Source organism: Xenopus tropicalis, chromosome 7, assembly GCF_000004195.4.
Source record: "Xenopus tropicalis strain Nigerian chromosome 7, UCB_Xtro_10.0, whole genome shotgun sequence".
In the NCBI taxonomy this organism is placed as follows: Eukaryota; Metazoa; Chordata; class Amphibia; order Anura; family Pipidae; genus Xenopus; species Xenopus tropicalis.
In genome coordinates this window covers 55,525,680-55,537,931 of record NC_030683.2, presented here as the reverse complement: position 1 = coordinate 55,537,931, position 12,252 = coordinate 55,525,680, and the positions used below count along the sequence as shown (strand labels likewise).

Genomic DNA, 12,252 nt, shown 5'->3' with positions numbered 1-12,252 from the left:
GTATAAACAAATTTCTTTGAGCCTATGATTAAGTGCTGGATTGATTTTTAATGGATTATAATAAAGATCCATATTAACACACAGCCTTAAATCCATATGCCTCCTCCTCCCCTGTAGATAGCACAGCAACCCCCAGCATATAATAACCCCCGCCCCCAGCCGGCAGAGGTGGCAACCCTAAGTATGGCACACACAGACAGCATAGGGAAGGCAGAGTATGGCACATACAGGCAGGGAAGCCATCTTTCAGCCATTTATGGCTATTTATGTTTTTTACAACCAATAGTGAAATCTATTATGTGTCTGCAGGATATCACAGATTTTCTGAATAAGACAAAAAAAAGTGTAAGCATATGAGATCATATGTTTTTGTACACAGTGGACGTTAATAGCCTTTACATACGTATCCCAACATGTAGAGGGAATTGAGAGTATTCACAATTTTTTAATACCACAAATTTGAATGATGCTAAGATCTCCTTTTTATTTAAAGTGGACCTGTCACCCAGACATAAAAAGCTGTATAAAATAAAAGCCCTTTTCAAATTAAACATGTAACCCAAAGTCATTTTTTTATTAACACATCTATACCCATTATATAAGCATTTAAAAGTCCCAGTTGTAAATCATATATTACTGTGATAACCAGGTACAGGGGTGTAGCAGAACTAGAAAACCCATATGAAGATCTTAGATAGCAGGGTTGAACTCTGCTTTATTCATGGCTGCTCTCTCCACACAGTGTGTCCCCTCCCCTTCACTTCCTGTGTCACAACCTTTCTCATTACTCCACCCAGTGCTAAGCTGGTAATGCATATTAAAAAGAACAGTTAACATTCATGCAGGGATGGATGGAACAACATTACAATTACCTGCCCCACCTCTATGCCTTAGGCAAAGGGGTGGGGTGGACAGTTACTTTCACTTTCAATTCAGAACTTCTTAGATGTCGCTGCACTCCTCACATTCCCCCTCCCTCCTCACCATCAAATTGTGTAATCAGAGCATGGATATGGGTATCAGGTCCCCCCATACTGGCACAAAAACAAGATCTTAGCAGGATGCACAGCTTGCCTTAATAACAGTGTCCACAAAATGGAGCCTGCCTGTTTTCTGCAATTGTGAATTCCAGAGCTAAAGGATATAAGTTTAAAATAATTTATATAGTATAACTGAAGTTTATTTTGCTTGACAAACACAATAGAAAACAATTTGTAATTATTTCTTAGGATGATAGGTCCCCTTCAACCTATAAGAATTTGTGCTGACTATAAATTATTTTAGATTTCATGTATGACATCAAAATAGGCATATCTATAAATAATCAAATGTTCTCACGCAATATTTCTCATTATTACAGATATGTGGATGACATCCCTTTTATCTGGGGAGGTGATGAACAAAAGTTAATGCAATTTGCAGAATACATTAATAAAGCGAATAGAACCATAAGGTTCACACTGAAATATCAAATCACTTCTATTCATTTCTTAGATGTCAAGGTAATGAAATAAGGAGAAAGCTTACAGATAGATATTTACTGAAAATCCACAGACAGGAATAACATGTTATTATATAACAGTTTCTACCTACCAGGTACTCAACAAGGCTTACCTAAAAGTCATTATATACGTGCAAGGCGTATAACTCCATCAGATGATCTGTACAATAAGCAAGCTTAGATCATCACGCAAACATTTAAGAAAAGAGGGTACCCCATGTCTATGTTGGTGAAAACTAAGAAGGTAGTGGCAAGGGAGGAACTGTTAGAATAAACAGACAACTTGTAAAGAGATAAGAACTTTATTTGTCAGTACATTTTATACACAAGTAACAGCCTAATATCTACTGACAGTAGAACCTCTTTAGTTTCTAAGCAACAATTCTTGGGAACTCCCCAGTATAGCACATTTCCCTGTCCTGCCAAAATTGTAATAGCATCATAAAGGGCCAAATATTACACACCCTTTACAAGGTTTTAACATTAAAGTAAAAGGATATTTTACTTACCTTTCTAAAAATTTTATTTATCTCCAAAAATGCCCTTATGGACTGGTCAATACAGGACAGAAAAAAACGATTACGTTTAAATGAACACAGAAGTAACATAAAAAATGGTACATAAAGTGGTACAAGTGTAGGCAAACATTTTACCGAATGCACAGTGTGAGCCAATTATGGCTGCATATCATTGAACAAGTGACCATGACAGAAGGAGAATACACTGTATTGGAAGATGAAATAGAGTACTGCTAAAAATGGGTTGAATGCGGATGTTAACTTTCAAAGTTTTTTTATAATTATCCACCTTATGACTAACCATTGGTTATTTTCTTCCAGGTGAAAAAGAAAAGAATGGTAGAAAATTGTTTGTTTAGTAAGGTAGAAAAAGTCATTAGGTAATATCCGTCTTTTAATTTCATTTTTGTTGGTGAATGAAAATGTGCACTATATGTTTTCTCTTATTAAGCAGCAACAGGAAAATTGACTTTTTATGGACTTATTCACATGAACTTTTTCTGGATGGACACTAGGGTGCAGTACTACTTCTTTGTTTAAGGGTGAAGACACACTGGGCTTCTAGTAGCAGCTACTTTCTATACAAAGCTGTCTATAGGAGGCATTTATGTGAAGTGAATTTTGTACCCGTGATTTATGATTTTTTAACAGCCAAGATATGCACCAGGCTGTAAAGAATTAGGAAAGTCTGCCTCCTAATGTAATGTGTTGCACAAGAAGGTCTGAGATCAAGGATCGCACTTGAGAATGTGTGGAAAATGGTCAGGAGTTTGACTTTGCCAATGTAATTTAAAGTATCTGCTGCCCTGATTCTGAACTTGGCCTAGATTGTCTATCATTGAATGGCCAGGGCCTGTGGCAATAGTTCCTTTCTAATTTTATGTGTGTGGTTGGGCAGTATGTAGGGGTGCCCAATAGAGCCCAATTTGGGCCATTTGGGGTGGTGTGGTTGCTGGGTGGGCCATAATGCCTGCCTCTTTCATACTGCTACTGCTGTTGAGGTTCTTACAGGCGAGCATTTGCATTCTAGTGCAACGAAACACATGAGTCAACACAGTCCATTTTTCAACTGTACTAACTTATGCATTCCCAAGCAGCTGAAAGCATGAAAGAGCCACTACAGGGGAACACATATGTGAGTGTGCCTGAGGATATAAACATTACCACCATCCAGTACTGGTTTTTATCCTTGTCCCTTGTGTACAGAGATTTATATGAATATTATATACCAGTGCTGTCCAACTGAGTACAGAGGGACGGAATTTTTCTGGCCTACATGGCGGAGGGCCATGTGTGCCATACCTGCCTGCCCTGTGCTGCCTGTGTGTATGGCACAAACAGACAGCATAAAGCAGGCAAAGTATAGGACACACAGGCAACATATAGTGACACAATGCTGGCACTGCTCCTACAGTCTGTCCGAGGTGTGAACAGGTGGGGGTTTAAATTCTGAGCCGGGGGGGGGGGGTGACAAATGCAGGGATTAAAAAGTGTGAACAGTACAGGGGATTACATGTTTAAACAATACAGGGGTTTACAGCCTGAATCGGAGGAGTGACCCATTAAGGGGGCCAGTCAATCTCAGTACAGATACCATTTAAAGCTTACATAAAGGAAAGAGAGGGCTGCCAGTTGGACAGCCCTGTTATATACTGTTAATAATAAATAAATCCCCAATTTTACACTGAGGATTGTTATTCTTAAAATTATGCAATATATCCCCACAGAGAGTGATGTAATCTTTCATATGTTTACTTCTGAGAGACCCAGCCTCTGGGATGTTCATTTTAATCCCAATCATGTTAATGACCCGTTGCCAATTGGTGAGATGTTCTCACCAATTTTTTCTTTTTAGCTTTACACAACCTTTCCCAACTTTTCTGAAATATGTTGCTAGCATCAATTTCAAAACAAGCATATATTTTTCAGAAAATTATTAGATGTCTTAAGTTTCAACATCTGATATGCTGTTTTTGTGCTATTTTAATTTATTATAGAGTTTAAATGATTTGCAAATCATTGTATTGCATTTTTGTGATTTTTATTTATATTTTACACAGTCCCCCCCCCCCCCCCAATACTTTATATAGCAATAAGTAACCTCTAAAAGAATCTTATCATATTGGCATATGCATGTTAGCATATATTTCCCTTCTACATCTGGAAAATGTGCGGTAGGAAAAGACAAATCTATTTTCTTTTCATTGTCTGATGTAACCTAGAATCTATGTGTGTCCTTGGTTTGTGTGCAAGCATACAGCCCAATTGGTACAGTGGTACAGAGGGCAAGGGTACGTGCAGAGTAAGGGTATATTATATATAATATATATATATATATATATATATATATATATATATATATATATATATATAAAATAATGGGAATATATATATATATATATATATATATATATATCCTTACTCTGCACGTACCCTTGCCCTCTGTACCACTGTACCAATTGGGACAGCTGTTTTATTTAACCTGGGAGACAACAGTACCTGGGTGGAGTGGAGCTGCATAATACATGGCTCACATTCTGACAGCATCCATCACTGAATGGATTCACCCCTCCACGGAACTTTCCTGTAACCTATGACGTCAAAAAAGGAAAAGCATAATGAGTGGGAATGAAAGCTTTAAGATATTACTTGTACCAAATACGGGCACTAGAGTTTGGGTGGCCAAAAGGTAGACTGCAAACTACTATCAAAGAAGTCTAGCACTGTCCACAGAACTTTTGTTAGACCACCCTTTCATGGATTGAATAATGGGTGCTGTTTATATATATTTTATATATATATAACAATACAACTTACTATAACACAGAGTGGTAGCCCCTAATGTGTAAACTTCACTAAAAGAAGACCCCTTATTTATAAAGTCTGGCCCCTTCTGCATTAAAGAAAGAGTGGAAGAAAAAGGTATATTTATAATATAGTGGTAATAATGTGAATTAAAATGATCAATACATTTTATAAGAGAGCACTTAGTTACAAATCATGTCACCAGTAAACAAAAAAAAATGGTAACAATGCAATAAAGATAAATATGCACTGAAAGTTCAGATAAAAGATGAGATATCAAGATATAGACAATTAATAATTTTTTGTTCAGGCATTTACAATTTGGGGCATTGTGACTACCCATTTAGTAGTAAATCTTCTCTCTCTGCAGGGACGGCTTTTGCCGCAGATGCAGAGAGTCCGGTGCGCCCCCAACCCCCTAGACAACGAGCCAAGGGGGCTGGAAAGTCGGTCCTGCAATGGCTTCACTTGTTTCAGTTGTAGCTTTCTTCTGCAGCCCTGTGAGCCTGCCCAGGCACTTCCTTCCTTTCGATCCTGGGACCAGTGTCGCTGGAAAGAACCCTCCTGCTACTATAAAGTGGCCTTTTTTTTAACACATTTACACAAACATTCATGAATTTACACACATACACAATACACATTTTACTTAAGTTAGCTTTTTTCTTTTATACACTTTTGCACATATTCACACACTTCCATACACATATTCACACACCTTTTAGGAGGTGTACACACACCAATTATACACAAACAGACACACATATACATTTTTTTTTTTTTTTTTTTAGTTCCTTATTGTATTATTTTGCTATTTCCTTTATTTGCCTAATTGTATTTCATTTTTGTGATTTTATTGCAGTTTTACACTTGCATTGTTGTTTGTTACATTTCTTTTAGCATAGCTTTGCTGTTTGGTGTCATCACCTGTTTCGGATTTGTCAGAATGTGCACTTTTCAAAAATATATGGTTTTCTAGGGGTCTCTGTACAGTTAGGGGGTCTTATGGCACATAATATGCAGTTGGGGGCTCTTCTGGTAGGTAAGAAAATTTATATACATTACTTTCATTTGGGGTCAGTACATAAGCACAAAGTTTGGTATATCTATGCATTTTGGACATCAAACTGTTCAGCAGACCTCTGGCATTCATATTTAGGGTGATTTGCCATTGTATGTAAAAAATTGTGTGAGATTAAAATGGCAAATTGCAACATTTTTAGGTGGCTTTCAGAAATGCCTTCAAAACTGCTAAGTTCAGAAAAGCTTTGATGTGCTTGGTGTAGAAAGGTGTCTTTACCCATGTTAGGTTTTTCAGAATATGTACTTTCCAAAAATATATGGTTCGCAGGCTAGAAAATTCACATGCAATATATTCATTTGGGGTCAGTACATATCACATACGTAGGTGTATGCAAACTTCAGGAAAGCTTTTCAGATTGGTACTTTGTTGTAGAAAGGTGTCTTTACCCATGTTAGGTTTTTCAGAATATGTACTTTCCAAAAATGGTTTTCAGGGGTTTCTGTAGAGTTAGGGCAGTGATCCCCAACCAGTGGCTTGTGAGCAACATGTGGCTTCCCAACCCCCTGGATGTTGCTCTCAGTGCCCCAAAATCCTGACTTCTTGGCAAGTATAGGTTTAATAAAAAGATTTACAGCATTTTTTGTGGGGTAAAAACACCAAAAGAGAGACACTGACCCCCCAAAACCATATATTTTTGGAAAGTACACATTCATGTGAATTCAAAATTGGCACCCATGTCTTTCTAATCCAAACTACAGAGTCGCATTAAAGTTTCCACTTTCAAGCACCTTATCTCCCACATAACATTAGGTACCAAGAAAACACATCCTGAATACAAAAGCCAAGGGTCCACTGAACCATTTGATGTTCATTGTGCATAGGATCACCAATGTATCTGGCATTTAAAGACCCCAAAAGGAAGTGCATACAAAGTGCATACACTGCAATATAAGCTCCCGGTATGTGTATTATGTGCTATAAGACCCATTAAAAGTACGAAGACCCTAGAAAACGATATATTTTCCGAAAGTCCACATTCTGACAAAACAAAAATGGGTAAATACATCTTTCTACTGCAAACTACCAAACTACAAAGCTATACTAAATAGAACGATTTTTATGACATTTCTGAAAAACCCTTGCATTTTACCCCATTATGTACATTTTGTAACGTATCAACATAAAACTTTCCAAATTATAAATGCCAGGGGTCTACTGAACAGTTTGATGCACTGTATGCATAGATTTAGCAAACTATGTGGCACTCAAAAATAGTGCATATGAATTTTCACATATGATGCTCATGCAATTTTTGCACCCGGTGTGTATATTATGTGCCGTCAGACCCCCAAACAGTACGGAGACCCTAGAAAGCCATATATTTTCTGAAAGTACATTCTGACAAAACAAAAATGGGTAAATACATCTTTCAACTGCAAATTACAAAACTACAAAGCTTTCGTAACATAACGGTTTTTATGACATTTCTGAAAATCACCACAAAGCTTGCATTTTGCCCCATTATGTACCCCACATTTTGTAATGTATCAACATAAAACATTCTAAATATGAACACCAGGGGTCTTCTGAACAGTTTGATGCCCAATATGCATAGATTTAACAAACTATGTGGTATACAGAAAGTCAAATTGATATACAGCAGAGAAAATGTCCATGGGCAAAGACAAGTAACAAAGAATAATGTGAAATGCAATAAAATCGCTAAAATCCAGGAAAAAAAAATCACTAAAATCAATGTTTTTGTGAAATCACAGTTTTTTGGCTTGGGCAAATTAGTTTTACATTCAAAGTCAATTGAACAACACCTATGCATAACTGAAAATGCAATAAAATGACTTAAAAATACACCAAAATCAAAGAAAATATATACACAAAAAGGGGCGATCGCGCCCCAGGGGGACTCAACTTATGAATAAAGGGTTCTATGGGTCATACCATCTGATGGAGAATAAATTCCCAGACTGCAATATCAAGCCCCAGATATAGAACTTAAGTCTCTAGGTGGAAGGTCCCACAACTCTCCACCATACTACCAGATATATTGTCTAAAAATATCTATCAAGACAATTCATTACCTGTTATACTATAAAAGTTCTTTAAAAGGATTCTCAATTTTTAGGATGTACTTTTTATTTTTAAATTACACTTTTAACATTTCAAATAATTCACTTATGGCACCTAATACATATACCGGGTGCTTATATTGCAGCATCCAGAGTCAGTGTTAAGTGTGAAAATTCATATGCGCTATTTCCATTGGAGTGTCTGTACGCCATATAGTTTGGTAAATCTATGCATATTGGGCATCAAACTGTTCAGTAGGCCCATGGTGTTCATATTTAGGATGTTTTATGCTGGAACGTTACAAAATGCAAGGCATAAAATGAGGTAAACTGCAAGCTTTGAGACAATTTTCAGAAATTACATTTCAGCTTAGCTTAGTTATGTTTTTTCTTGGTACCTAAAGATATGTGGGAGATAAGATGCTTTGAGTCAATTTTCATCAAAAGCACACATTTTGGGAAAGTATTAAGAATCCGTAGTTTGGAGTAGAAAGACATGGGTAACCAATTTGAATTCACCCAAATGTGTACTTTCCAAAAATATATGCTTTTTTGCGTATTTTGTGTGTTTTTACCCCACTAAAAATTTCATAAATGTGTTTTCAGTAGCTGAAGTTTTCTGAATCAATTGAACTTTTGCCCACAAAATTAAATATTTTTCTGGTATAAATCCCTATATTTATATATATCTTTTTTGGTATTTACCGGTAGAGCTCTTAATCTTGTTCCAGAAATTAAAATACACAAAAACTCAGGTAGATCGAGAAATATCAAGTTCTCCAGAAAAAAATGATATATAGTTTTCCTACCTACACTAAACTAAACAAAACATTCAAAAAACATATAAACTAAGCGTAACTGAAATGTGAAATTCTGCTGGCACTTTAAGGTTTGGAAATCACAAGAACAAGTTAATAAATGTGTTAGCAAATAAATAAATAGTGGTTCAATGTAATGTATTTAAATACAAATATTTATGAAATGATTCTTGAATGAGAAGCTTCTTACCTGTTCATTGGTAGTGCGTCCTCTAAAAACAAGCACAATGTGAAATCCTGTTAGACCTGCCACTGGAAAAAAGAAGAGGCCAGCGACACACAAAACTGAAATACTAAAAGCGAGTAAGGAAATCTTTGAGATTGAAAGTAGGATAAAGGAGATAAATTAGGCTGACCATACGCTATAATTTTCAAGAAACTAATAAATCAGCACAGTCTAAACAAAGTCATCTGACCAGTCATCTGACTGGTACAATGGTGTCTTATTTTAAATTTGCAGATAATTCACCTACATAGATTAAAGGAAAGTTATTTGCAGATGAAATTTATATTTTTTGTATCATAAAAAATCATGTTGGTTTTAAAATTTGTATTGTGTTTTTTAATTTATAATTTTGGGTATTATAGTATCAAATATAATACACAGAAAAGAGAGGTGGGAAGAGATGAGAAGTTAAAAAAAAAAAAAAAAAAGATTTACGTTAAGTAAAGCAAGCTGTTAAACTTATATCCTTTACATGCAAGATTAGCAAGAGGTAGGCATTCATTTATTTTACATTGTTTCAGAAAGTTGTTTACAGGTTTATATTTCCCCTGCATTTCCCCTTGGTTAAGGAATTGCACATCTTTTCTATTTCTACATTGTTCTATTTTTATTTACTTTATGGATAACGTTTTTATTTTTGTGAAGGTTGTTTCCAAAAACTGGCTAGAAGTAATTTACTTAATAATATGTGCATAAGGATAGTTTTTGCTCAAAGTTAATATAATGATGCAATAACACCAGCAACACTAATTCAGGGGTAACAAGTATTGCTTTCTTGAGGACATCATCAATGAGATTACAACATTAACTATACTATGTTGTAGATTAATAGGTAGGTTCTATTCTAAAGACATATATTAAAAGAGTCAAGGAGCATCCATCTCCTACCATTGGTTACATTGAAGGGTTGCAATAAAAAAATATTAATGGTGACTTGTGCAGTGGCTGTTGTGTAAAGGTTCATAATGTTGTTAATAAAGATAAGGGACTAAAGCTGACATTTGCTTTTGATTAATTAGTCTTCTGGAGTTATCATAGGCTTGTCTGCCCTTTATAAATCCCACTTGATCTGAAGGAGGGCAGGCTGTAGCCTACTGGCCAAAGCAGTTGTATAGATTCTAAAATCTGTGTTATGAAGATATAGGGTGGGCGGGGCTTAGCGATGTCACAGGCAGTCGTTCCTGCTCTACTCGCTCCTCTCCCCCCCTCCCTGGCAGCAGCAAAAGCAGAGAGACACAGAAGGAGGGAGGGGTTTTCTCTGCTGCCGCTGAGTAAAGCCTGTCAGTCAGTGCTGTGACCAGTTCCTATGGGAGACTGAAGGACACTCCCATGTTTCATTTTGCTCTAGCTTCAGACTTGAATGGTTGTCTCTGCAGCTCTCATATAATGGCAGTTTTAGGTAAAATGCTTTCAAAACCTCTTTCTTTCTGCATCATTTTACATTTTGAGGGAGGATGAATATTATAACTGAATATGAACTTTATATAAAATGTCTCCTTTAAAAATGTTATCAAATTATGCTCTTCGATGATGCTCAACGGTGATGGTTTTATGTCTGTTGATATCTCAAGGTCAAGTAAAAGAGAAGTATTCAACCTCCAGGGTAAACCAAGTATAATATTTATATTTTTCTTTAATACAGAGTGTAATTAGAGCATGGCTAGACCAAGAGATGATGGCCAATTTCTGCTTTATTTATTTTTTTGTAAAGTTTGAGGTTAAAAAAATTCAAGTATAAAATAGATGTGTATTCTCTAATTTATTGTTCAGTAGTCTCCAAGGGTCATATAAATTGTACTGGGTTAAAAGTTGGTGTCTTTTTTAATTGTTTCATAAGGGAGTTCTATCTAAATAAATACCTTGGGATGAAGTCACCACCAATTACTAATGTACTAATATAAGATAAGGCTTAAATTGTTTTCAAAAATTTGCTTAATAATTTGTAACTTATTTTTATTTGGTGAGTATATATTAACTAGAGTATACCATTTCTGATTAATAATACAAACAATTATTAAACATCACCGCTTGGGGTCTGCAAGACACATTTCACATTTAGCTCATGTAATTATTAAAGTTATATACCATTATTTTGAAGACTGGTAGGGTCTTTTTGTCTAAAATGGTTTTCCTGAACCCAAATTAAATTGGCTTTTTGTTTAAATTCAGTTTAATGCCTTTTTATAGTTAATCAGCTCCTTTGCATTTACAGACATGACGTTTTAGGACCGTCAGGAGCGGATGATTTATCAATGTTCAAAATAAAATCTTTTTAATGTTTTGAATTTTTTTAAATTTTTTTTTTTTTTTTGTTTCCAAAATTTGAAGGTTTAATATTTATTAGGAGCAAAAACTTCTAAAAACTAATATGTAAATATTCAGCATCTAAAAGCTTGCAAGTTTATGAAGTAGTCAATAGGAGCTATCCTAGGCAAAATTTACGTGATTTTTTAAATATGTTTTTTAATGTTTTTAATTTTTTTGAGAGTTTGAAGACCCATTAAAAAATATAACTAGAATACAAATGTGATGCATTAAAGTTTTTTTTAAGGTTTTATTCAATCAAGTTTTTTAGATTCAAATTTTTAAATAAATAAGCACACATTTAAGTCTGGTAGAACTTTGAGCTTATTTTAATAAAACTACTTGATTAATAAGCCCCATGGAGGCACATTAATCAACATTCTGGTTTCAGTGGTTATAGAGTTTTTTGAAGCCTCGAATAAACTCTTTTTCACTAAAACAACAAATGTCTAGTTATTTATTTAAACATCCAAATATAAAATGCACGAACTAACTAAAATGCAGATCAAAAATTAAAAGAATACAAAAAACGTTTCGAATTATGTAAGAATTTTGATGCGCTTACAAATTAAACAAAAGACCTGGAAACCTCTAAAACCACAAATTAAGATTGTTACAATTTGTCTAGGACAACTCCCATTGACTTCTACATGACCTCAATAACTTTTAGATGGTATAGTTTTTGGGGGGATTCATGTTTTTTCACTTATTAAATCACAGTTTTTTCAAGTTTTCATTTAATTAGTAAAATCTACAATTTTTAGCTCTAAAAACCACAATTCGTAAAAATAAATACTAAAGTTAGTAAATGGGCCCCTAAGAGTTGGTGCTTTAGTGTCTGGTTTCACCCATGTATTAAGAGCTTAAAAGAGCAAAGGATAAAATGCAGGTGTAGGGTTAACAGTTTGCCATGATGTAAAAAACTGTTACTGTGAAATATGAGATAGGTTGCTAGAGCTTAATTTCCCTAGCAAC

General features: G+C 35.0%; 1 protein-coding gene across 2 annotated transcripts in view; it reads right to left on the bottom strand.

Moving 5' to 3' along the window:
- Positions 1-12,252, bottom strand: part of zdhhc5 (zinc finger, DHHC-type containing 5) — a 61,209-nt gene that overhangs the window by 14,531 nt on the left and 34,426 nt on the right. For both annotated transcript variants that reach the window (XM_012961245.3, NM_001044485.1), the window contains 2 exon segments: positions 8,938-9,040; positions 4,519-4,610 (listed from right to left, as the gene is read on the bottom strand). In XM_012961245.3, the coding sequence (XP_012816699.1) occupies positions 4,519-4,610; positions 8,938-9,040 (195 nt within the window).